Raw genomic sequence first — 26868 nt, forward strand, 5'->3', positions numbered from 1 at the left:
TTTTCACACGTTCCTAATAATGTTTTTCCTACTAGTCATTTTGTTCGATGATTATCGTTGTACTAAAGGTTTTCTCTTGGCCAAGAACTTTTGAAACTTATTTGAATTTAAAATCTAAATTGTCAAATGGACGACGTATGGTGTATTTGTCAGTAAGCGTAGCACGCTATGCTTTTATCTAGGAACCGTGATTCAACAATAACTTTTACTGCTATTTTAAGCTCGAAATTTATTTATTTTGTGCACAAACGTTATGAATTTCGGTTTTGCTATGTCTCAGTCAACTGAGATTTTCTTAAGTGTAAGTCACTTACAAAAAAATACTTGAGTTGCACTTTTCTGTTAAAAAAGTGCAATTGCACTTTTCTGCCAGAAATGTGCAACTGGACTGGGTTGCACTTTTCTTTGAAGCTATGATTACTGACTTTTCGAGATTGGTCGAGACTAAGAAAATCTCAGTCAACTGAGACATAGACACACCCTATGAATTTACTCTTTTTGATTAAACGTGGACAAAATATCTTGAGATTTCGTGGTAACCGAATTTTCCGATGTTATCCAGTAAAAAAACTGACACCAGGAAAAAAAATGCGTTGGCTATACCACGTTTTCGACGCTGATGTAGACGTTCCATTTGCATGATCGCACGTGTTTACATTTCAGAAGCTTTGAAGCACTGTAACAGCGGCAAGCGTGTCGAACCATGGACGGAACTTTTCTCGAAGATAAACGAAGCTAATCAACCTTTCTTTCTCGTTAACATTTGTCAGCCATCGGTCAATCAACTCACAAACGTGGAACTAATCAATCCATTACGATTAAATTAGGTGTTGGAGATGACTATTTTGGGCACCTAACCTGGCCCCAAAGCTCGTACCATTGGAGCATATTCCAGCCTAAATCCTCACATCCGGGGTCCAGAAATTTTTTTAGCAATGGGCGTCACCTACAAACGCAATCACGCAAAGGGTTAATCCGCGGAATAAACCCTTGGCAACCGTCCTATAAAACCAGGGTCCAGAAGTGTCAACCTCTTCCGGGCACCGCATCGCAGAACCTTCACCCACAACGCACGCACAAACGCCGAGCGCGAGTTAAGCAAGCTCGCCGGCGACGAAGACGACCATGGCAGTGTACATCCGCCTCGACGACGCCGTGCGCGCGCGCCTCCGCGGGGACGGGGGCTGCACCAGCAGCGGCAGCGACCACGACGCATCCGCATGCCTCTCCGACCTCGTCCAGGCCTTTCTTGAGACCGACGCTGCTGCCGGCGGTGCCGGGGAGGATGGCGCCGGGCCGGCGCCCAAGGGACGCGACTCGGACGACGACGAGGACGACGGAGCGGAGACGGCCGCGTCCGTGCGGGAGCTGTTCGACCCACCGGCCGCGGAGGACCCGTTCCGGATCAGGCTGGCGGCCGCCGTGGCCGCCGCGCTGGACGCGGAGGCGCCGCTGCGGGCGCACGGGGCCGCGTTCCGGCGCGCGGTGATGCGGCGGCTGCGCGCCGCCGGGTACGACGCCGGCGTGTGCAGGTCGCGCTGGGAGGCGTCCGGCGGCCTCACGGCCGGGACGTACGAGTACCTCGACGTGGTCGTGCCGGCCGCAAAGGGCACCAAGAAAACCGCCACCAGGTACATTGTGGACGCGGACTTCCGGGCCGGGCTGGAGGTAGCGCGCGCGACGGCGGAGTACGCGGTGGTCGTGGCGGCCGTTCCCGCGACGGCGGTTGTCGCAAGGGAGGAGGCCGTGGGCCGCGCCGTGCGCCTGGCCTCCGACGCGGCGCGCCGGTCGCTCCGCGCGCACGGCCTGCACGTGCCGCCGTGGCGCAAGACGCGGTACATGCTCGCCAAGTGGCTCGGGCCCTACAAGCGCTCGCCGTCGTCTGCCTCCTCGCAGGCGTCCGGGGCAATGCCGACGCCCGGCGCCACCGGGATGGACATCAAGTGCCGCGCCGTCGGTTTCTTCCCGTCGACTTCGGCCGCGCCGGCGGCCAGGATCAAGTAGCACCCCCACGGCGCCGTTGCCTGGCCGGAATGACCATCGTTAATTAATTAATTAATGTAGAGAGAAGCTGGATCAGCTCGAGCTGGTCTCCAATTCGGTTTTCTTTTGTACATAATTTTTTGGCCGAGATTATGAAAAGAGCAAACTGTTCTTGCAAGCACAGGGTCATTAAACTAGTGATTCATCTTGAAATGAAAATAGAATAAAGGCGCGAAAGGTGAACCACGGAAAGAAGAAAGGAAATGGTGGACGCGGCGGGGGGCAGGTGTAGCCGGCGGGATGAGCATGGGTCGAATGATGCCACTACTTTAATCGCCGGTGGTTGTCGGCGACGAGATAAATATACAATGCAATCAACCGAGCTGCGAGCGAGTTATATATGTTATCTTACACGAATCACGCGAGATAGAATTCGCGGTGTGATCACCTGTACGAGATCTTGTCATCGCAGTGCAGCAGCAGGATCTTCCATTAGCACATGGTCACCGTGTTCCAACCCTTCACGAGATATTCTCCTCTCACCCTCTAAGTACATATCAGGCTTAATAATAAGATTAAGAGGAAGTTGTCATATAGTCATATACCATACCTTAAAGCACTTCTTACACCCGCCTAACCCTAGTCGCCACCCTCCTCATCTTCTTCTCGCTACTACCGGAAGAGGCTGATGGGCAAAGCCCACACAGAGGACGGCGAGGGTGGGGTCCTTCTCCATCGGCGGGTGGGCAGCAGGTCCTACGTCGTGGTGCTGACAGTGGTTGCCCCCCCCCCGCCGCCGCCCGGTGGTCCTGCCCCTGTAGCTACGGTTGGCGGCTCTTGGCTGCCTGGCACCATGGTGGCACAGGCCTTGACGAGCTAGGTGGCCATGGCGTGGTCGGGCATCATGGTGCAGCAGCTCCGGTGATGGTGGTGGTGATCTAGCCGATTGCGGGTTTGGGGACGTGTGACTACCGGTGAAGCCGAGCTCGACTTCGGTGGTGGTGGACGATTACGGCGCATGTGTGTTGCTACCTTTTTGAAGGCATTGTTGTTACAACCCTCGTCTCCTTCCCAGGCTGCTCCGAGGGATATCCTAGATCTTGTTCTCGCGGATCGAACGGTGGCCGTGTGTAGCGTACGATGCCGTTCTGCCCCTGGTGGCATTATTTTTTTAGAAGATGCCAGCTGAGCTCGGTCTTAGCAGCTCGCCGCCGCGAAGTCTCGATGGAGGACGCGTGCCGGGGCACGCTTGTAGGGAAGAGGCGGCTTCTTGCGCAATGGTGGCACCATCGGCAAGATCGATAAACTTTATGCGGATCTTAACAATGAAGATTTGTTCGATGGCCATGACGATATTTGTAGCATGTACATGAGGTGCTCCCTAAGAGTCCGCTAAATCGGATGAGTGTTCTCATTTTGTCAAGATGGTGTCTTGGGGTATGTGATGTTCGCAGTCCGATAAGGGATTTCATCTTTTTCTAGGCATAAGGTTCTATTGGTATAATCTTCATCTATGGTCGGATTTGTACATATTGTGTGAAGGCTTTAATTTTTTTGATGTATGCTTTTTTCCCGTTATTTGTTGAACAAATTAATAAAGAAAACCGGCTTATATCCTTTCAATGTAGGGGCCGATGTCTCATCCATCATTTGGAAATAAAATAAAATAAAATGCAATAGCAGTTATTGATAAGCAATGCTGCTGCTAGTAGTAGGGACTGGACTCTGGAGGGCAGGATGAGGAAAAGGTGATTGGGATGGAGGAAATAATTGTCAGGATGGTCCAGGGTTAGATGGATAACGTACTAGCGAGTCATGGGGCCTGTCCACTCGAGGGGCCGTCGTGTAGCTTGAGATTCTTCACACATGCGCCACGCATGGGGCCCGGCGCCTCACTGTTCAATCCGTCGCCGATCACTGACATCGGTGAGCTGACGAGGCTCCAATCTCGATCTTCGTCTCTGATCGGTGTGCGAGAGGCTTTCATGGACCATGCATGTATGCTAATCTTATATCGTCTGATCGCTTTCGAATGGTCCTGCCCGTCGGTGAAGCGGCCACGTGTAGTATGCTCTGGTTCTCCGCTCGACCAGTGACATCTCGACTGGCGATTGTTAACCTCTAATTTAGCTATATTAGACTGCATAAATGATTAATTATGGTGTTGGGTCAAGCCAGATGTGTGTAGAGATATGGCCATATCTCAATTCTCATCCACATCCACCACCTGGTGCACATGAACGTGAAGCCGTGGTGCATTGCTCCCCGGGATGCCAACTGTCCCTCTACACGGTGATATTTTTCTCACATTTTTGTGCAAGACAAATTCGAGTAGGATGCGATTGAGATGGTGGCCTTTTTTTTCATCCCCCCCCCCTCATGCTCTGAGTCGATCGAGAGAGGGGAGGCCGGACCCTAGTCTCGGTCTACCAGTTGTTTCCCTAGTGTAGTCTAGCTTTATGTCGAGGGGATCTTGGTTGCCAGTGCATCCAAGCCGCGTCAGCTGGTCGACGGTGGTGCTTCTCCTATCCATGAAGCTTCGGTGGTTGAAGCCGGATGTGGAGAGGAGTGGAGTTGTAGCGTCACTGTCCAATAAGCTCGAAGTGCAGCCTCCACATATGGAGGATTGTTTTGGTGTCGGTTCTTGGCAATTTCTTCTTCAGCGGTGGTGTTCGTTTTCTTCTGATCCTTGTGGTCAGCCGTGGTGGCGGGAGGAGGAGAAGAGAAGTACAGCGCATGCAAGGTGGAGGAGGTCGTGCAAGGCGGCGGAATCTGGAATCCCTGCAGCAGGCCTCCAAGCATCAGCGCAGGCTCGCCACTGCTATCATCGGTCAAGAAGGTGGCCCTGCTGCACTCGAGCTCAAGGCTAGCTCGAGTTTCTTCGTCCTCCATCGGAGGATCTTCGATGACTTCGGTGTGGCCGACCAACTTCAACCCTCCCCAAGTGGTTATATCCCAGACGGAGGCGTGGATTGCGGTGACTGTGAGCCCATCTTCATCGGCAGCGACATCGGACTTGGTCAGGTTTCTTCAACAATCTTTAGGGTGCTTCGTGCAAAATATCTGAACTACGATGTTTTTTTTGTTTTTCTTTGAGGTCTTTCTTGTAAAAGTTTGCACACGCCATATCAATGCAGGTTCTAGGCCCTTCCAGACTGTTCAAAAAACAGGGGTAGTATGCGATCCATTGGCTGGTAGAGCAGCGTGCCCACAGATTTGTTCGTCTTGGGCGTGAAGGAACGCAAGTTAGGCCCGTCCACAAACCTACCACTGAGATATCTGCCAATCGTGTGTTTGCAGAGCACGTATCACGCGTTTGGACAGGCCATGAACGCACAACGACATGGGCACATGGCACGTGTTCAATTATAGGAATGGTGATAGCGCAGCCTTGACGTGACAAAATGGTGACAGCATGCTGGCTGGCCGGCCAGAGATGAAAAATGCCATGTCAAAATGGAGATGAAATCTCTGCCTAGCGACACCTACACGGGTGGTCGTTATACGACTACAGGATTTGCAGGGCTTGGATCACATATTATACATTCATGATGTCTCGAAGTTTAGCCCGTGTTGAACTTGTCATTTTCTTTCTCTTATTTATTGTTGTTGGAACTCTTCAGAATTTGGACCAGGGATTTGCTTGCAGATTTTTTTGTTTCCGCGGAATAATATACTGCTAGTATTTGACTGCTGTAATATATATCCATGGGGTTTGATTTGTACTTTGGCCTTTGTGTGAGGCACATGTTTATTTGCGATAACAATTCTGACCATACATCCGTTTGCTGTCGTTTGGCAAGAACGAGCTATATACTACTGACACATGTTGATCTCGTACCAAGCAGTAGTTTCGGTACGAAATTCTGCTAAGAGCAGCCACCCTTATTTGTGCTAGCAGTAGCTAGGTAAGCTTTTTTTTTTTTCTTTTGAAACAGTAAAAAACCAAAGCCTCTTTATTACAAAAGTGTTACCCTCGTGGGTCACATAAAGTAGAGATATAGATCACCCATCTAAACATACTCCCTCCCTTTTTAGTTACCCTGCGTTTTAGATTTAGTCAAAGTTAAATTTTCTAAATTTTGACCAAACATGCAGAAAAAATATAAACATCCATAGTTGCATATTTGTATAATATAAATATACATTTCAAGATGATTCTAATAGTACCAATTTTATATTTTAGATATTAATATTTTTTCCTTTATTTTTAGTTAAACTCTGTAAAGATCGACTTTGACTTAACCTAGAATGCAAGGTAATTGTGAACGGAGGGAGCAGAACACATCCTATAATGTTTATACATCAATATGATATCCGAAGATAAAAAAAGCCATTGATACATCAGCTTCTAGACCATTAACGGGTTGTTCCCATGGTTGCCGAAAAGAAGAGTAGACAGGATCCGGTGGTTGTGTGCTAGGGCATATAAACTAACCCCAAAAGGTAACAACGCGTTGCAGTGACAAAAGAAAACTGAAAGAGAAGTAATGCCACGATGACAGGTGGTTTCATATCGTACCAATCTTATGTGATATGATAGTTTATCTTTTGGAGAGATCTTTGAGGAAGAGATGGCATGGAGGCAAGGGCCAAGTGGCATATTCCAAGCATATATAGAAACCTAACAGATGAGATCAAGACGCTCAGATGACCACCGAGATAACTATATTATCTTCCTCCCAGGAACAAATTGACGTTAGTGACTAAGAAGGGTCACAAGTCACGAGAACATTGTTTAGTCTCCTGGGGTCTTGATGGGAATATAATTTGTTTGGAGCCCTGTAATTTCTTTCCATTAACTCTCTTTTTCATGGTGAACGGAAAGATAGCCAAGACCTTTCATGTCAAGACGATACAATCATGGAGTTGTTAAGAGAAAAAAAGAGACCCATGGACAGTAGCGCTCGGTGCATATTTTTATAGAAGATGCTAAATAAGTCACAAACCCACGTCCAATGAGATACTCCGAGGCAGCAACTAACTCGAGCTAACCATCTGACCCTCCTTTCATTCTCAGGGGTTGTTAAGAGGTAACAGTTGAGGAGCCTATTTGGTGCTTGGTATTTCACTTCCTTGGAGTATTGAATTACTGGCTACATCATGCTTGCACTTGTTGATCAAATTATTACACATTAAAAAGATAAAGGCAGTACACTTCCCCACAAGAAAATCGCCGGGCAGAAGAAAGCGTGTGCCAAATCTTGAGGTAGGCCATTTTCATCGGTCGTTTGTCTTTCACAGCAAATAAAGGTTTCAGAAACGCCTAGATGTACCAGCTTGACTTGTTGGTAGCAGTAAACGAGTGGCATGCACATACAAGGCTTCAGCGTTCAAATTTTCACTAACCAAAAGCAACCTCTACCAAGCTAATAAGTACGAATAAAATGCTGCCCGAAGAAGTTGAACTTTTTTTTCTTGAAAGGGGGCCGAAGCCCCACTCCCTACATCAAAGCAATGCTTTCAACAAAGATCTGCCAAAGACATACATATCACAAAACCCGAAGCCACCACTCAACACCTACGAACCCAACAATGCCCTTATACCAAAAAAAAAAAAAAAAAAAAAAAAAAAAACAGAAACCAACACCCCATCAGCTAATCAGGCATTGGGGGCATCTCTGAGTCACCCTATGTGTGTTTGTTGAACTAATGTGTGATTGTTGTCTGTTTGTCAACAACAGACAAATCTAAGCAAGACCAACATTATATGTGCACTTTCTACAATCAATATCTGATATAATCAACAAAAAAGCAACCTCTACCAAGCTAAACAAGTTGTAATAAAATGCTGCTGGAGAAAGTTGGACTAGTGTGTGTGTTTGTTATACCATTTTCAACAACGGAGCAACTTCATAATACTCTAGACATATCTAAGAAAGCACAACATCATATGTGCACTTTCTACAATGAATATCTGAATATAATCACATCAAAATGGTGGCAAGAAAATAACAGTATTTGGCACAGAACAGAAATTGCAATTCCATCCCAGCAACTTGCAAATACTCAGGCAGAGCTCTTAACATCTTGAGCCATAGGGTATTCAGTTCCACAAAATTCAGCGATAAATTGTTTTGTGTGCCAATATCTCCAGACACATATGAATTACTCACCTTTTTTCCACCATTGCTCAAGCAGCCTCCCCTCCCAACCAACCAAAAAAGAATAATGATCTTCTTAATCTCCATTCCCCATCTCAGTTGTTGTCATACACTCCTAATATGTATTTGTTTTTGTATATGCGTTTAAAGCTGCAGTCATTCCTACTCATGGTATAACATCACAAGCAATCTCATATGCACCAATGTTTAGCAGTGTTGCAGATCATACTGCATAATTGCAAGTAACCAGCAAGTTTTTTTCTTCGCACAAAAAGGAGTAAGAAGGCATTTGTATCAGGTCTTGAGATTAGGCCATTTCCGTTAGACATTTGTCTTACAGAGGGTAATTCAAGCTTTGATATTATATCCTTCCCTTGCAATATGTATACAACGGTTTTAGAAAATCCTAGATGCACCAGCTTGTTGCCAGCAGTAAACAAGTGGCATGTATATTACACGGCTTCAGAGTTCAAAATCCAGCAACCAACAGCAACCTCTCCAAGCTAAGTACTAAAATGATTCCGAAGGAAGTAGGACTAGTGTGTGTTTGTTATACCGTTTCTTCAACAACAGAACAATATCATAGTACTGGACACATCTAAGCAAGAGCAAATACATGTGTGCTTTCTACAATCAATATTTGCAGATAATCATAATACAATGGTGGCAAGAGAAGAACATTATTTGGGCAAAAGAGAAATTGCATTTCCCTCCTAGCAACTTGCAAATACTCAGTCAGAGCTCGTAACACCAGTTTGAGCCATAGGGTATTCAGTTCTACAAAATTTGGCGACAAATTGTTTTGTACGACAAGGTGCCAGGCAAAAAATATGGCCACTATCTCCACCCTTTTCCATACCTCTTGCAAGGGATTGGGAGTTTTGGACTCGAAGAGCTAAATCTCATGCCCAACACCCTCCCACCATCCCAACCAACCAAAAAGAATCTCCTCTTAACCTCCCAGTCCTATCTCAAGTGTTGTCAAGCACTCCTAATCTGTTTTTTTTTTGCATCTAAGACTGTATTCCTTCCTATTTGTGGTAAAACAACAACATCGCAAGCGATCTCATGTACACTGATGTTTAGCAGAGTCACAGAACGTACCGCGTAGTACCAAGTTATGAGCAAACATTTTTCTTCAGCTGCTATCTCCCTCGAATTCTCTTCGTATAGTCTCAAACAACATCTCGTTCCATGTATCGACAGGTCCTGGCATGCACCAATGTAGACAATCCTGAGGTGGAGGTTTTCCATCTGGCCCTCTCTGAGTCTTCTTGTTTGGGTCAGGACTTCTGTACGGGCCAGGATGACCGTCAGCTCTCAAGGCAAAGGGTTCAGTTATGTCCATCAATTTCAATTTGGAGCTATGTTTCCCAGAATTCTGCACTGCCTTTCTGAAGCTTGCGACTTGTTTTCCATACATTGTATCTGTGAACCCATTCCTCACCACCTCATCCAAGGGCTTAACCTTCCCGGTGCATGATCCACCAGTGTTCCATGCCCCACCTTCGTAATGATCTGGCGAGAATGTGCGCAGAACAGCTATACCTGTGAAATTTGGGTTAGTCGCCAAAGCAGTCAGGCAAGTCTCGACTGAGATTCCAAAGGCATCAATGTTGTTGATCTGCATTTCTCCAGCTTGACGAGGCCACCAGAGCTGCCCTCCGACAACATTGCCATTTAGGATATAGGCTGATCGTTTGGCGAACCAATGTCCAGATGAAAGGACAAGTACATCAAAAGTTGGGATATGTTCCATGAACGTCTCATCTGCTATATCCAGGAAAACCTTATCAAGACCCTTAGGAGCAATCCCCACAGCTTCACTTGATCTGTGTACTAACCAAGAAGACCAGATGCGGATGATAGTTGTTGATGTTGACCTGAAGATCCACCTGTTCCACTTGCGGCTGCCACGATTTACTGGGGTTTCTACCTGTCAAAAGGGGAAGAAAAAATTGCTATCAACATAAAAAATCAAATAATATGTTGCTCTAGGAAATAAGCTACAGATACATTCAATATTGGATCACAGAGTTGATAAGGTCGATCTAAACATTAAGCCAGTACATCGAAGAAAGCCAATTCAGATGTGTTTCTGTTACATAAGAAGTCATACATAATGACAAAGCAACAAAGCATCAAAAACTAATAATATGGTTTGATATTAGAGATATACTTTGCAAGTGGAAGATTTCCCAAAATGTGAGGGGCCTTATAACTTGACAAAGTACACAGTTTCGAGCAATAATATCTCAAAAACATCCTCTGACTAGATTATGTAAGAGATGTGATGAGAAACACCAATCAGTATAGTGAAGTTGCAAAAGATGCCTGTCAGGCATACGATGAGAAACAACTAGTTTTGCTTTTACACTTTCACCGCAGGAAATTATTTTGCCCCTCTTCTGCCCATCAGCAGCTGTTCTGATGCTTTGATAAGCTTCTCACATGAGCTGGTATCACGGTTTAATCAAATTATTTCACATTAACTCGAATTTCCTTGGTTGATCATCAACAGAGAGATAAACCTCAGCAAATGATTGGGGAAGGCACCTGGATCAAGCCTAATTCAGGGTGGGCAAAGTTGAATTTCGCTGCTAGCTTTTGGGAAGAAGGAAAAAAGGGTGTGTGGGGAGGCATTCTCAGAAATAGTGAAGGCAAAGTGATCATGTCTACTTGGGGTGATAGATCACTGTCAGTCTGCTTTGAAAATGATTGTGCATCTTTGATTGCCCAGCTAAATGCTTCGGGTGCCAACAAATCTGCTTGTGCCAGGACTGTGGAACACATAAAAGGTTCCACTGTCCTATTTTCCAGGTTGTGTTGTTTATAAAGTCAACAGAGAAGGGAACCGTGTGACTCATACTCTGGCCAGGTAGGAAATAGCATGTCGTGTTGGCATGTGGCGATTGATTCAAACCCTCCCTGCGTGGAGGATTTGATCAATCAGGTTTGTATGCAAAACGTTGTTCCATTATTTAACAAGCCTAAGTTAAAAAAAAAACTCAATGCTCAATCAATCATCAAAAGGTCATAGATCTTGTAGATAACTTAATCAGTTTTCAGGAAAAATAATTCATGTCAGTAAAGTTGGTCACGAACAGTAATTGGCAAGCTACCACTGGGCTGGCTAATCACAGTGAGAACATAAATAAATCATTAATAGTATCAGAGAAGTATCTCACCTGCCACAGGATGCAGAGGAGGGACTCCATCTGATTTCGAGCAACCGAGTCCCCAACAAAGGCAAGCGTCTTGCCTCTCATCAGCTCCAAGAACTTGCTTCCATCAAAGCGAGGGAGGATGCACTGTTCAGGTTTCCATCTCCAAGCCTCGTAGTCCTTGTCCGGCCGCCCATTTCCCTGGCAGTTCTGCATCTGCGTAATAATAGGGCAGGAGTTGTTCGTGTACAACGGCCCAGACGAATCGAGAACCCACTCCCCGCGGTACAGATCACAGGTGCCTGTGCAAATAACACCGGTCAACTCGCCGTATCCGAGCCATGCCCTTGTCATGAATAAATCAGTGTAGTGTGACAAACAACATTTCATTCAATGTAAGATGTTGTGCAGAAATTGAACAAGGTAATAATTAGCTGAAAGCTAACCTTGATCGGGCCTTTGGGAATCACTGGATGAATCTGGTGCACCAGGGATGGTTCCCTCCTCGATTTTTGGCGTGACATCGTCTAAAACGACTGGATCCAGTATTTTGTTACCGACCGCAGCTGGATCTTCGCTCGAATTCAGGGTACCACTTTGGTCACTGTGCGCGGCCAGGGGTTCCTGGCCACCCTGCTGCAACTCTTTCTCTGATAATGGAACAGCAATGGTAGAATCATTGTTCCCATCAGTGGCTGCATCGTACCCCTTCGGGTCACTGGGTCTGACGGTGAGGTACTCGTGTATCGATGCCCCGGGCAGGGGCGATCCCAGCGAGAGCGAGATCACCACCAGGGCCAGCAGCAGCGCGAGCGCGGACAGCACGACGGTGGAGAGCCACCGCCGGATCCCGCCGGCCCCGGCCGGGGCCTTCTTCCCCGGCAAACTCATGGCCGCATCCGATCCTCCGGGAGCCCGCCCCTAGGATTCAGGGGACGGATCCAGATGGGGCGCGCCCGGAATCCGTGGACCTCAGTGATCCCTGGGTGGCGAAGGGGGCTCGTACCTCGAAGACCAACGCCCGAAATCGCGGGCGGCGGTGCCGACGACGACGAGGTAGATCGGGTACGGCGGCGGGGCAGCGGCGCGGTTGGAGCTCTGTGCAGGCGAGGGGAAGAGGAGAAAGGTATGAGTGGTGAAAGGAAGGAAGTTTACCAGACATTCTGGGCAAGTAGATCGAAAGCGCCGAGTTGGATCATCAGCCACATGTTGTGGTGACTTGACTTGATTACAGCATTTACCGGAGCAATTAAACCTGTAGAGAGAGTTCCAGAAAATACAAGGGATGATAATTTTCTTTTTTGCAGGAATTGCCTTATTTATTAGCCTGCCAAATGGGAGTGCATCCTAGTAGCATGTACAATGGTAGAGAAGACATGTTTTCCCTTACCCCGCTTCATCAGCTAGAGAAGGCATTAGATACAAGTCATACAATGTACTCCCTCCGTCCTAGTTTGTAAGTCACAATTTTTGAATATCTTGGCCCAAGGTACTAGCTGATTGGGTCTCATTTTCTCTCTCTCACTGGTGCATGCAGCCCCTTTCCCTTCCTCATTGGTGCATGCATTCTCTTTCTCTCCTTCATTGGTGCATGCAACCCTTTTCTCTTCCACATTAAATAAAATTATGCCTAGGAGGTGGGGGTTATGGGACAAATAGTTTTTGAGAATATGACTTAAAAACTAGGACGGAGGGAGTATTATCTCTTACAACCATCTCTAGCAATTAATATGAATAATTAAATTTTGGTAGGAAATTTGTTGCTAAGGGAAGATATATGTGATACAATAGAGAAACCTGAAATCTTCCGAGCGCGCGTGTGCCAGACGGAAGTCTCGAGCGGTCACCAGAGCGGACGGCACGACCGGTCGATCGTGGTGGGCCAGGTGCTTTTCTACCGGGTAGAGGCGTAGAGCACGTGGTCGACGTGGTTTGCGCGGCCCGTTCACATGAGCTGGGAACACAGCGCACTGCACTATTTTGGATTCTGGAGCCGTCGAGCGCTAGTCTTACACGACATGGTCATATGGAATATCGCGCACGGAATTTTCCCTTGGTTCCGATCTTCGTCACACCAAAGGTCCAAAGTAGCGCCGGCGAGCATGGACGTCGGGCGGGTGTAGGATCGCCGGCGCTGCCCACGCCTTCCAGCATCGCGCCTGAGAGAGCAATTTTAGTATCCTAGAAAGTAACTTTGAAACCCAATAAAGCAACTTTGCTGCCTAACAAAGCAACTTTGAAACTCGACAGAACAACTTTGTTGTCCAACAAAGCAACTTCGGAATCCGATGGATTAACTTTGAAACCGGACGGAGCAAGTTTGCTGCCTCGCAGAGCAACTTCGGAACCCGACGGAGCAATTTTGCTGCCAAGCAAAGCAACTTCGGAACCCGACGGCGCAACTTTAGGGCCGGACGAAACAACTTTGCTGCCCAGCAGAGCAACATCGGAATCTGAGGGAGCAACTTTGGAACCGGAAATAGCAACCTTGGTGCTTGCGGCACATTCTTGGTGTCCGATAGAGTATCTTTGGTGCCTCAGTGTGCAACTCTAGTGTTGACAATGCCTAGCAACTTTGATGTCCGACTACTACTTTGGTGCACCGATGTTGCTTACCTTTATTTGACAGGTTGCCTACCACTACAATGAAGGTACATAAAACTGCACTAAAGTTCTTTACTATTATCGTGAACGTGCTCTTTGCTTTTGTGGTTGCTTTCTAAGTTGTGTACCATTTTTTTGTATAGTTTCATGCCACTGCAGTGTTGTTTTTAAAGTTATTTATTTGTGAACATGCGAAGCTGCATTTTATTTGTTATAAAGATGTCAACCGTTGTTGCGAAGTTATTTACCATTGTTTTGAATCTTTTTTCGGCACGTATCAAAATTGCTTAGTTGCTAGCCTAAGTTGCTTTATATCGCATCAAAGTTGCTTCTTAATTTTTTTGTTGAAATATATGCAAGCCAGATCTAGTTTTAAAGATCTTGTTACGAGGATTCTAAATGTGAAAGCGAATCATAATTTCAATACATGGTTTGAAAGTTATAGCTTTTTGAAATAGATCTACAATATCTGGCTAAACTGGTATGAGCTGTATGAGTTGCATGCACGGTTAGGAGAAAAAAAAAGACGTACTAACGCGCTTAGAGTGGGAAGCAGCAAATTAACCATCGAATCTTTCCGTTTTTATCAGTGGAGATAAAAGCTTTCCTAATATAGAGGGTATGCTGAGCTCTGCAAACGAGCACGCGACCGCCCACTAGACGTATCCATAGAGAAAATAGTCCCTTATTTCCTAAGAGAAGATCCCTTACCTAAGGGAAGACAACCTTCTCTCTTTTCATTCTCTCTCCTCCAACTAAGCAAAGATCTGACGTGGCATCTCTAAGGGAAGATTGACATCACCGCATTGTACGTGCCCTAAGTACTTTTTTCCAAGTGAATCAAAATGAAGTTATGATATCATGGAATTTAGATTTTATGTGTTGGGAAGTAATCATGTAGCCATCAACAATATTTAGAGCTCGTTTGGCACCTATCATCTCATTTCATTTCATTTGGTAGATATATGGAATGAATGACATTTGTGATATCATTTTATATTTGATAAATCCACAAAATTATAGGGTACGAAAAGGAATTAAGGTTAGGCGCGGGATGTAAACTGTGAATTTGTCAAATGAATTCCATGGCAGCCAACCAAATTAATTTTTGAAATCACGAATGAATATCTTGATTCTATCCATAAATGATGGGAGCCAAGCAAGCCCTAAATATATTCTATTAGATACTCTGAGATATGTATGTACTCATGCAAACATTGGTTGAGTAGTAAATGGGGAAATTGAAAGAAAAGCTTAAAATTGAGCAAGCCAATGAATTTAGTTCAAATTTTGTGGAGTAGTTTGTTTGGGTTGATATAAATTCAAGAGAGAGAAAAAGCCTTTGGTCAAAAGTGTGCAACCTTTTGTTCCATAGTATGGTGACCTTGCGAAAGGTGAACTAGATCGGAGTTTTGTAATTGGATTTAAACTCAATGGTACAATCATCCATTACATGTTGGCACAATGGACGTCAAACATAAGATAAAGAGATTTGGCGTAAGATGTTTATGGATGTGGATGCTCGATCATTAGTAACCACTCATATGCTTGCACAGGGAAGAATGTTGATATCACTAGAAAATATCAATACAAGAAAACCAAGATTATTCTCACGAGAATTTACTCGTATGATTTCTTTGCATGCGACTTTGGCGGCAGAGAAGTGGGCATGCCGATGCTTCTGCTCCTCCTGTTGGTGGGGTATGGGTGGGTAGTGAACATACATGCGGGGGTGGCGAGGGCAGATGCGGCAAGAGCTATATGGCTAGAATCAATACCCTTTGGTCTTCTATGGTTGGTGTCCTTGATATATTCTGATCCAACGCCGTTGGCTTGGCCTCGTGTGTTGCGCTCCATGTTGCGCCACCTAGCACCTCTGCAGCGCCCATGGACGCGATTCGCCAGTGTCGTCGGCTTGGGTGGCCCTCGATCTCGATCTACTAAATTGGGATCTCTCCAGGCCGCGAGTTTGGCGGCAGCGTCACAGATGGCAAGGATGAGAAGGTCAGGGTAGGAGACAACGATGGATCACGCACGTTCCGGGCTGACTTGTGATTTGCAGGCGCCAAATTGGCTCATGTGGTGACCGGAGCGTTGGGCTATTCCACCTCCTCTGATTTCACCATGGAAGTGCCATTTGTTGGGCCGCCATCATCAACGCCGATGTGAAATTCCTTGTTCCTTTAGTTTGTGTCGACCCATCTACACCTTCGATCCGCCTTAGCACCTTCCTTGCTACAATTTCCAAGGTGTTATGGAGCGACCATGACGGGCATGTTTGTACAAGAATGGATAAATTCTCGAAGATCAATCTCGTATGCTCAGTTTGAGTTGGGAGCCGGTGAATGATCATTGTTTTGCAACAATGTTCTCTGCGAGGGGTCGCAACTAAGACTTCATTCTTGGCGGTATCGAGGTGAAAATCCTAGGTCTGATCTTCGTTTCTTCTACTTGGCAATGACGACTTTCTAGTTGTTTTCTTGTTGAAGGCATTGTGTGGAGATATGATCCTCTCCAGGGTGAAAACCCATGATCTGCCCAGTTGGTTAGACCGGACAATGGCAATGTTTTCTGGAGGCGTCGTTTTGAGAGCCTTTTTCGGGGTCTTGATGTCATCACCACTGGTTGTTCTCACTGTTGCGAGTCTCTGATTACTTCGGCGGGGTCTTTGTTTTCTTTTCCTTTAATTTTTTGGGCTATGTGCATCCTTGATGTATAGAAGTTCTAGATATTATGTTGTTGCAGAGGTGTAATTGATATTTAATATTATTATATTTCCTTTATCAAAAATAAACCAAAACATTTATAATTTTGCATGGTAGATAATTTAAAAAAATCGCTCCATTCCAAACTAATTGAAGTTCTAGCTTTGCCGCAAGTCAATTTTTTCTAAATCAGACCAAATCTACTGAAATTATTATGAAAAATCTAATGATGTGTATAAGGTGTAGCATACTCGCTGATGTATTTTTCTGTAAACGTGTTCAAACTTAAATTAGATGAGCATATGAGAAAGATACTAAACTTCAATGGTTTGGAATGGAGGGACTATTTCTCTTTATTTCTCATATTTTGCATTTGCATATATCTATTTTTTTGAAATGGGGATACCGACCTCTGCATCAATTTATGGGCGTATATGTTCTTATTACGAGGTTCTAACTATCAAGTTATTGCAAATCATACATCACGTAAGGTCAACAAAAAAATCATCTGGAAAAAGAAGTCATATGGCAGCTAGACATCTCTTTCTACTAGTATGTCGCTAACCAGCCTAACTAATACCGTAAGCGACAATCTACAGACGATTGCATTCAGTAATCATAAACTCTTGCTGGTCATCTGGCAGCATAAAAGACCATAGCTGGATCCATTGTGTAGCCGAACGTATAACTTTTTTTTTCCGAACTCTAGTCTTGTGAAAAATAATATTATTCCGACAACTCCATATGAACCAACATAAAGCAGGATACATGGTGACATTTACGAGCAGTACGTCTAGGAAAGAGGAAAACCAGTATTTCATGGTAAAATCATCAAATGCAACTAACAAAACATCACGATGGCAAAGATAAGCTAATCCTGCTCGTATATTTACATCACATTTGACATATCCACGGAAGTTTTTATACTAACACACTGTCAAGTAATAACAATCCGGAGTGTGCCCGTGTAACGTTGCTGCTAAATAGATACGCATTTGAAGGTATGTATAAAACTACGCTTGTGATGTTTGGATAAGCAGTGCTATCTCATAACATCGTACAGATGGTTAATATAACCTGCACCCTACGATCGACATGGACCCCGGCTCCAAAATAATCGCCATAGATCTCCATGTTTCCCTTCTCCGATTAACCGATAATTTCTAGCTCTCAAGGCGACCGTAGGTGTGGAGCCTTCTCTCGGCAGCAAGTGGAGCCAAGGCTGTCAGCTAGGAGCATTCCAGGATGCTATGCTTTGGCGTTCCAGAGCTGACTGAGCTCTCCTCTCTGTGCGCCCAGCAAGGTGATGGTTCCTGCACGATTAATTCCAGAGCAGAAAATGAAGCAATGTCAAGAGGTCTAGATTCTGCAAGGACAATGGTTGCAATGGCGGCATCACTCTGGAGCCTGGGCTGGTAGGTACCTAGTGTGCAAGGGACAAGGTAGAGCAGAGCTGGTTGACCACTCTTCATGAGGTACAGGCCGACATATGTGAATGACAAGCCTGAATTTTTCGGGACAGTTAGTTAATTTCCAAAAATTAATGTTGATGCCATTAGCAAGGCTGTTCTTATGGGATTCAGAAATTAATGGAGAGAGTATATTGCATACCGAAGGCGTAGCCGATCATCACGTAGAGGAAGTAGCCGTCGGTCAGACCCTTACCGTGTGATCTGTCATATCTGCAGCTCAACAGCAGTTCGTAAATTCAGCAACAGTTTTTGGTAACGTTCAATCCAAAAGAGATGATGGATTCAGAGGTAAGCAGTTCTGGCTTACCTGAAGCTGAAGGCGACGAGCAGTCCGGGGAACAGGATGTCCCCGAACCCGATCATGTCGTAGCCGTTCCACACGTCGAACTCCTTGGGCATCTTCAGCACCATGGGGAGGCTCGGCCCTTCCTCCGTGCCCTTGGCAACCTGCATCGATCACACCGGCGGAGTAATGAGAAATGTTGTCTGGGATCACTGGTGTTGCACTAGGATTTGGTGTGTGTTTACAGTTTGTTAGAAGGCAAATTTACCGTGATCATGACGCTCTTCTTGAATATCAAGGGCGAGATGAACACCCAGAATATGTCGTACAGAAACGCGCTGATAAGAAGCGCCGACGCGACCTAAAAATGATCGATCCCCAAGCACATTAGAGATTTGTGCAAGATCAGTGTGGCTAGGATGTGTATGGTGGCCTTACCTTTATGTTTGGCATTTGCACTATCTGCAATACGAGGATCATCATGCATATACCCTGACAGAGAAGAACCGACCATCCAGTAAGATTAAAACGAATAAACTGATGACCCAATCAAATGGTGAATTTCGGCAACTTGGAGCACATCAGATATACCATGAGGTTCTGGCCAACCCAAGCAAACGCTGAACTCTGGTGCGTTGCCCACATGACGACGACGAACAGGGCTACCGGCAAGACGGCGAGCGTCACCACCGTGACATTCCCGATCAAAGGAAGCTTCACTTTCGCGTCGCCGCACTTGAATATTCTGTCCACATCAAATTTTCCCAGCAAACAGTTAAGACGAGGGTGACAGAGAGAAAGACTTAAGTTTCAGCAAGTCATGCTACCTGACAATGAGACTCGATGTAACGAAGTGCAAGCCCTGGAAGAAAGATACAGGAGTCGTCAGAAAGTCCATGAATACTTATCAGTCCATTGATCAAGTGAACCAAGAACTTGATAGTAGAATTACCTGAAGACCGCTGAAGCAGAACATGATAACCAGCAGCCAGGCGGACCAGATGGAGGTGAAGAAGAAGAGGAACAGCAGGACGCAGGACGACACGACGATGAACAGGACCGCCGTCTTGGCTTCCAGCTCCACGATCTCAGGCTCAGCAGGAGCCTCTTGGTCTCCAGCCGCTGGAGGAGGCTTCTTCTGCGCCCACAGGACACGCATGCATGGCAGCCATTTATTTCAGATCAATGGACAAGTGAATCTGTGAGCGAGGGCTCTGTTTCTTCTTCTGTTCTTTTACCTCCTCGCCGACCACGACGATAGTCCAGACGGCGGCGCATGCCGTGGTGCTGACGGCCATGAGCCAGAGGAAAGGGATGGCGCCGTCGAAAGCCGCCTTGGTGGGCGTGTACATCAGAATGTTCACTGCGAAGCAACGAATCGCGCACTATCACTTGATTTGCAATACTGGCAATCAGTCGGTTGATCCAGCTAGCTCTCACCTTTTGCTCCGCCGTCGATGGCGGAGAAGATCTTCAGTCCAGAAGAATTCGACACCAGCACGATCGGGATCTTGAGGTCGGGCACCTTGTCGTTCTGGGTGCACGCCATCATCTCCAACGCTGCCAGCCAAAGGAAGAGCTTTGATGATCCGTGAGCACCATGTAATGTAGCGAGCAATGGTAATAAACAGTGCGCGCACGCGACTGCCGCACGTACAATTTTTGTCGTTGACGAGGAGCATCGCCGTGGCGCCGCTGGACTCGACCGCCGAGGCCTTCTCGAGGTACGTGCACACACCGCGCTCCGCCACGGCGATGGAGCCGGCCAGCTGCAAATCAAGTTCACCGGAACGCAGAGCTCGATCAGTTGCGTGGCAAGTTGCAGAATTGGAGGTACGCTAGAGTGGTATAATATAATTGCCTTGGTGTCTTTGTCGCAGCCGGTCCTGGGGCTGGGCACCACGGCCGGCAGCTTCTGGGTGACGGAAGCGGTGACCGGCAGCACCCCGCCGAACCTCGCCGTGATCCCGGTCAGGGCGTTCATCTCATCGCCGTCCACCCAGTACATCACCTTCACCTGCATCCAAATGGGATGAGCGGTCGATCGATTTATTTCATCGAATGTACAGGCCGCCGATCGATCGCCGGGCATGCGCGCGTGCGTACATTCTTGAAGGGGTTATCGCAGCCGGGGAACTTGGGCGACAAGCCGTCCTCCTCGAAGTCGCTGGCGGCGTTGCCTCCGGCGGCGACCGGAGCCAGGCACGCCAGGAGGAGGACGGGGAGAAGGAGGAGAGCGACGCCGCGGCGAGAGGAGCTGCAGCTGCTCATCGTCGCCATGTGTCTGGGTTGACCGGCGCACACGCGCGAGGAAGACCGGAGACGCCGTCGGTCGCGCGTACGACGTTCCTCGCGTTAACGAAGCAGCGCTCACGCACGCGTCGTCTGTGCGCGCGGGCACGCACCGTGCCTTGCGCTGGCAGGTGCTATTCCCGGGATGCTGCCTGCTGCTGTGGAACCGGGGGTGGCTGCCATTCGTCCGAGCCCGGGTTTCGTGCTGATCAATTCGCATGCACGTTGCATATGCATTGGATGTTTTCTTTTCTTCCACTTTTCAGCTGGACACGTGAAATGACGAAAGTGCACTGAAACACAAAACTCAACCCGGTGCATATGCACCTGGTATATATAAAACATATTTTAAAAAAATAAAAAATGTTGGAAAAAATATTTCGTATGTGCGAACTTAAAGTTTCACATAAAAATTATATTTTGTTGCCTTGTGTTAAAAAGATAAAAAACTATCTCGAGATATGCATTATTTTAGCACCAAAATTAGTACTCCCTCTGATCCTAAAAAAGTGCCGAAACATTAGTACAATTACGTTTTGCAGTTTAATCCTTTGAAAACCAGCTATATCACCCGACCATGCATGCACGTCAGCATGCGTATGTCTCTGCCCGCATTGATTTGTCGTTACTGCATGCAAGCAGGCATTAAGAGCGAGGCTTTTTGTACAAAATGATCCATCCGACAGTTTTTTGGGATCGGAGGGAGTATTTTTTTACACAAGGGCACAAATATGTCGGTTTTTGCTAAAACAACTTTGTGAGCATGTAACATATCAAGATATAAATGAGATATTAATTTTTGTATTTTTTTACATTTTTAAACATGTTTAAAATGCATTTTAAATAAGGGTGCATATGCACCTGGGGTAGAGACATCCTGTTCGAAAGTACGGTCTTACTCTAAACGATACTGCTCTGTTTTGACGAATGTGTGCACGAGTATTGAGAAATATTTTGTACCAAGTGTGGGTGTTTCTGTAATCGTCCATTGTGCTTTGAGATTTGGATAAAACAAGAAGAGAGAAAGGAATCTTTTCCATCTACCATAGTGAGGACGGATCTCGAAAAATAAATGGACCGTGATGGAAACACCCACACCCAACGGCGGAGCCAGGAAATACACATAGAGGGGGCCGAACATTGAGCATAACTCTAAGATGAAAAAACATTTAGATTTATCTGACATTCATGCATCAAGTCTAGCAATGAATAATCAAATCATTTTTTTATAAATTCGCAAAAACTCATTTTTCATATAAAATATGAAGATTCAAATTAATGAAACTTCTAGTGTGTATAGTGTTTGGTTGCCGACATCATTAGAGTGGGTGAACAAGGCTTTGGCGTTTGGTTATGTGTAGGGGTGGAATCGAGCCGAGCCGAGCCGGCTCGAGGCTCGGCTTGCGCAGGCTTGTGAAATTCGAGCCGAGCCTGGGCTTGGCTTGCTGCTAAAAAAGTCTGAAAATTGAGCTCGAGGCTCGGCTCGACAAGCTTTTGGCTCGGCTCGGAAGGCTCACGACGACGCACGCAGCGGCCGTTCTTGCCTCTGTTGGCTGCTACGCCTGTGGATCCTCCTCCCGCCATTTTCCTGCACCTGCTCTTCGTACCCCGGGTGCTCTTCCTCCAGACTTCAACCACTGGATGCTCCTCCGTATTCTCCTCCAGACCTCCACTTCATTGTCGCTGTGAAAAAATTGGGTACAGATATAGTTTTGTAGGATTCGAGTGGGGAGCACTAATACAAATCTCTAATCCAGGTCCAACCTATCGAGAGGATAATATGTGGTTTGATTTGTCTGAACAGAACATAAATCCGGCGAGAAATGCATTATCCTGGAACCTACAACTTACTGTGATGATTGATCCCAACGTAACCTTTTGTTTATTGATCGCTACACATAGACCACATAGTTTATTTGCATTAATGGCTTTGTGTATAGTATAATCACCTTTGCTTGATCTCGTGATTGTTAAGATTATTTTTTGTGGTTGAATTTTTATGTTATACTTTGTCATGGATCAATACATATGCTTATAATTGCTGATTTTTACATTTTTTATAAAGGTCACATTAAATTAATATTTACTACATCGAGCCTTCGAGCCGGCTTGCAAGCTTTATCGAGCGGGCTTGTCGAGCCTCGAGCCTCGATCATAAGGTTTAGGCTTGGCTTGCCCGACCTTCGAGCCGAGTCGAGCCTGAGCCGAGCCTTGTCGAGCCCGAGCCGAGCCTCGAGCCTTGAGCTTTGTGTCCACCCCTAGTTATGTGCATCTGGTATTTTGGCTCACGCAACTTGATGGTATTTGGTTGCTAATATATAGGAAGTAATGTGGTAAACTCATGTTAAGAGCGGTGATGTTGCGCCATTTGACCCCATGTAAGATCTACACATAAGAATATAATAATAACAAATGAAACAAAAAAATTAGTGGGGACATTGTATAATTAGCATCATATTTATAACTATTACATCATTCAGATATAAATGGATTTTATACATTAGTGTTCATATCACATTCTCGTGTACCTCTATTTGATTTTAATTGCTTATAGTATACGCCTATACGGAGACAAACCTTGTTTTTGATAAGAAGAAATCATTAAGATCAAATCATTGTGTCAGTTTAAAAGTCAAAGACCCAACTATTAATGCAGGTTAGATTCATCGATAAACCTAAGGCATATTCAAATTAATAGTTATTAATTAATTACACTAAAGTTGCTTAATATATTTAGGTCATCATAGGATTCTAACTAAATTGTTTTCTATTGCCTTAACGATACAAGTACATGATATCATTTATAACCAATATGTTATACTTTATCGGTCATACAATTTAAATTTAACATAACTTGCTCTTAATTTAAGAATATTTTGCTGTAGAAGTTTGGTGAGTTATTTACACTCTCTTACAAGGAGTCCTATTTTACATGTCTTACAAGAATTGTCTTGGCTCCCTTAAGATCTAAGAAGAATAATATAATAAGATAGATATCTTTGGTCTTTATTACATGAATTTTCTTCCCCTCTATGTTAGGTGTCAGTAAACATAATACTAGTTTTAGAGTTCATGTTAAATATCTTAAGTATAAGTGATCTCACTAGTTTTATAGTCTATGTTAAACTATATTAAGTATTAAGTGAAATGAAAGTTCTAGAGCCTAACATATCAATAACTTTTCAAAGCAACAATAGTAAAACACTACGGGTCTTAACGTGGCCCAGCTTATTCATGAAACACCACTAGCAAAAGAGCCACTCTTCTCAACCTCTTATTGAGGTATACAAGAGCCCTCTTAGAGCAATTAGAGCAACTCTAGCTCATACTCAATATCCTTGGATCTCAAAAGCTCCTTTTTGAGCATAACTAAATATTGGGATTTGACATGTCCTCAAATCACATTTTAAAAAAAAATCATCTATATTCTATTATACATGCATGACCCACTTGCCATTGGTACAGTTTTCTGTTGTTTCCCGCTCTCTTCTTTGCCAGTGTTCTTTCACTCCTAGCCCGCATCTTCCCCGATCTGGAGCGCCGCCTCTCCCTACTCTTAGCGGTGAGTGATACGTTCAATTTGCATCACTATTTTATATCATAATTTGCTGTTATTAATTGATATATTTCATATTGGGACACAATACTTATGTTATTTCATCTATTTTGCATGTTTCATGATTATTTGGGGATCGAGCACCGGAGCCGGATTCTCGCTGGAAAAAGCACCGTCAGGATGCAATATTTCGGAAGATCAACCGTGGAAGGAAGTTTTACCAAAAATCCTATTTTTCCGGATGACGGAGGAAGCCGAAGGGGGAGCCGACTGGACCCGTGGTGGGCCCACACCATAGGGTGGCGCGGCCCATGGCTCGGCCGCGCCACCATGTGGTGTGGAGCCCCCTCGGCCCCTTTCGCCTCCTTTTCTTCGCGAAACCCTTCGTCCCGAAGACCTAAGCCACAGAGGAATCCTCACGAGGGTTACAGCCCGCCTCGCGGGGCGGAGAACACCGAGAGAGAAAGAGCTCTCCGGCGGGCGGGAATCCGCCGGGGAAATTCCCTCCCGGAGGGGGAAATCGACGCCATCGTCACCGCCATCGAGCCGGACATCATCTCCATCACCATCATCATCATCTCCACCATCATCACCGCCATCTCCACCGCCGGACATCGTCACCGCTGTAGCAATTTGGGTTTGATCTTGATTGTTTGATAGGGGAAACTCTCCCGATACTCGATTTCTACTTGTTGTTGATGCTATTGAGTGAAACCATTGAACCAAGGTTTATGTTCAGATTGTTATCCATCATCATATCACCTCTGATCATGTTCCATATGATGTCTCGTGAGTAGTTCGTTTAGTTCTTGAGGACATGGGTGAATTCTAATTGTTAGTAGTGAACTATGGTTGAGTAATATTCAATGTTATGATATTTAAGTTGTGGTGTTATTCTTCTAGTGGTGTCGTGTGAACGTCGACTACACGACACTTCACAATTTATGGGCCTAGGGGATGCATCTTGTACTCGTTTGCCAATTGCGGGGTTGCCGGAGTGACGTAAACCTAAACCCCGTTGGTATATCGATGCAGGAGGGATCGCAGGATCTCATAGTTTAAGGCTGTGGTTAGATTTATCTTAATTACTTTCTTGTAGTTGCGGATGCTTGCAAGGGGTATAATCACAAGTATGTATTAGTCCTAGGAAGGGCGGTACATTAGCACAGGTTCACACACACAACACTTATCAAAACAATGAAGATTAATCAGCTGTATGTAGCGAAAGCACTAGACTAAAATCCCGTGTCCTCGAGAACGTTTGGTCATTATAAGTAAACAAACCGGCTTGTCCTTTGTGCTAAAAAGGATTGGGCCACTCGCTGCAATTATTTCTCTCGCATTTTACTTACTTGTACTTTATTCATCCGTTACATCAAAACCCCCGAATACTTGTTCCGTGAGCATTTACAGTGAATCCTTCATCAAAACTGCCTCGTCAACACCTTCTCGCTCCTCGTTGGGATCGACATTCTTACTTATCGAAGATACTACGATACACCCCTATACTTGTGGGTCATCAAGACTATTTTCCGGCGCCGTTGTCGGGGAGTGAAGCGCTATTGGTAAGCGGAATTGGTAAGGAAAACCTTTACCGTTTGTGCTGATTTTATTTCTGCTCGTCGCTATAAGTCATTATGGAGAGATCTTCTCTTCAATTTCTATTTGGGAAATCTACTACTACCGCAACGGTAGTGGATGAGGCGCCGTGTGAGGAAGTAATACCATATAAAATGCCTACGAAAATTATTGAACATGTTATGGATAACCGCTATGAAGGGGATGGAACCGTCCATCCCGGTGATCATTTACCGTTTTTGCATGAATTATGCGGGTTATTCAAATGTGCAGGTATTGCTATGAATGAAGTTAGGAAGAAGCTATTCTCTATATCGTCTGTCTGGTAAAGCGGCGCATTGGTATAAATTGTTGAAGAATGGTGATTCTCTTGATTGGGAGGACATTGTGCCTTTATTTTATTCCAAATTTTATCCTCCAAGTGAAATTCACAAAGATCGTAACCGCATATATAATTTCTGGCCTCATGATGGAGAGAGTATTGCCCAAGCTTGGGGGAGATTGAAGTCTTTAATGCTCAAATGCCCCATTCATGAGCTTCCTGGTAATGTTATTATTGATAATTTCTATGCAAGACTTTCTTTTCAAGACAAGACCTTGCCGGCTACTTCTTGTTCCGGATCATTTACACGCAATAAAGAAGAGTTTAAAAGGGACCTTCTTGATCGGATCCAAGAAAATACTCGAAGGTTGGGAGAACGACAAAGATAGAGAATCAGGTATAATTTATGATTATAAATGCATTGAAGCTTTTATGGATACTGATAAATTTCGTAATATGAGTGCTATATATGGTCTTGATTCTCAAGTTGCTGCAAATCTTTATAAAGCTTTTGCCTCTCATTATGAATTGCCTAAGAAGAATTTTGATAAGTATCATGAACCGTATAAAGATAAAATTGATTCATCTATTAATAAGTGTGTTTGATGACCCACAAGTATAGGGGGTGTATCGTAGTATCTTCGATAAGTAAGAATGTCGATCCCAACGAGGAGCAGAAGGTGTTGGCAAACAGTTTCGATGAAGGTTTCACTGTAAATGCTCACGTACAAGTATTCAGGGGGTTTTGATGTAACAGATGAATTAAGTACGAGTAAGTAAAATGCGAGAGAAATAATTGCAGCGA

At 45.3% G+C, this 26868-nt stretch overlaps 3 protein-coding genes across 3 annotated transcripts; 1 reads left to right on the plus strand and 2 right to left on the minus strand.

Annotated features, from left to right (window-relative positions):
- Nucleotides 1-1050: 1050 nt before the first annotated feature.
- On the plus strand, nucleotides 1051-2161 carry LOC124658896. The gene has a single exon (XM_047196893.1). The coding sequence runs from the start codon at nucleotides 1126-1128 to the stop codon at nucleotides 2002-2004; it is 879 nt and encodes a 292-aa protein (XP_047052849.1). The 5' UTR covers nucleotides 1051-1125; the 3' UTR covers nucleotides 2005-2161.
- Nucleotides 2162-8631: 6470 nt separating this feature from the next.
- Nucleotides 8632-12375, minus strand: LOC124661380 (protein YLS7-like). The gene is made up of 3 exons (XM_047199238.1): nucleotides 11698-12375; nucleotides 11276-11553; nucleotides 8632-10023 (listed from the first exon to the last, which is right to left on the minus strand). Exons 1-3 carry the CDS (start codon nucleotides 12140-12142, stop codon nucleotides 9226-9228), a joined length of 1521 nt encoding a protein of 506 aa, XP_047055194.1. The 5' UTR covers nucleotides 12143-12375; the 3' UTR covers nucleotides 8632-9225.
- A 5433-nt stretch (nucleotides 12376-17808) lies between these two features.
- On the minus strand, nucleotides 17809-20586 carry LOC124659544 (signal peptide peptidase-like 3). Its single transcript, XM_047197405.1, has 14 exons — nucleotides 20422-20586; nucleotides 20177-20332; nucleotides 19973-20084; nucleotides 19756-19875; nucleotides 19554-19678; nucleotides 19268-19453; nucleotides 19143-19177; nucleotides 18907-19060; nucleotides 18754-18807; nucleotides 18584-18676; nucleotides 18340-18479; nucleotides 18172-18242; nucleotides 17984-18064; nucleotides 17809-17873 (listed from the first exon to the last, which is right to left on the minus strand). Exons 1-14 carry the CDS (start codon nucleotides 20584-20586, stop codon nucleotides 17809-17811), a joined length of 1557 nt encoding a protein of 518 aa, XP_047053361.1.
- Nucleotides 20587-26868: the final 6282 nt, after the last annotated feature.

This window comes from Lolium rigidum, chromosome 6, assembly GCF_022539505.1.
Source record: "Lolium rigidum isolate FL_2022 chromosome 6, APGP_CSIRO_Lrig_0.1, whole genome shotgun sequence".
In the NCBI taxonomy this organism is placed as follows: Eukaryota; Viridiplantae; Streptophyta; class Magnoliopsida; order Poales; family Poaceae; genus Lolium; species Lolium rigidum.

Coding starts and splice junctions, on each gene's coding strand:
- LOC124658896 (XM_047196893.1), top strand. CDS start 1,126: ATGGCAGTGTACATCCGCCTCGACGACGCCGTGCGCGCGCGCCTCCGC.
- LOC124661380 (XM_047199238.1), bottom strand. CDS start 12,142: ATGAGTTTGCCGGGGAAGAAGGCCCCGGCCGGGGCCGGCGGGATCCGG. Junction 11,554..11,697: donor TTCCCAAAGGCCCGATCAAG/GTTAGCTTTCAG, acceptor TTATTTGCACAG/GCACCTGTGATCTGTACCGC. Junction 10,024..11,275: donor TCCTCTGCATCCTGTGGCAG/GTGAGATACTTC, acceptor CCCTTTTGACAG/GTAGAAACCCCAGTAAATCG.
- LOC124659544 (XM_047197405.1), bottom strand. CDS start 20,586: ATGAGCAGCTGCAGCTCCTCTCGCCGCGGCGTCGCTCTCCTCCTTCTC. Junction 19,679..19,755: donor CATCGACGGCGGAGCAAAAG/GTGAGAGCTAGC, acceptor GTTGCTTCGCAG/TGAACATTCTGATGTACACG. Junction 18,808..18,906: donor GGGTTGGCCAGAACCTCATG/GTATATCTGATG, acceptor CTTCTCTGTCAG/GGTATATGCATGATGATCCT.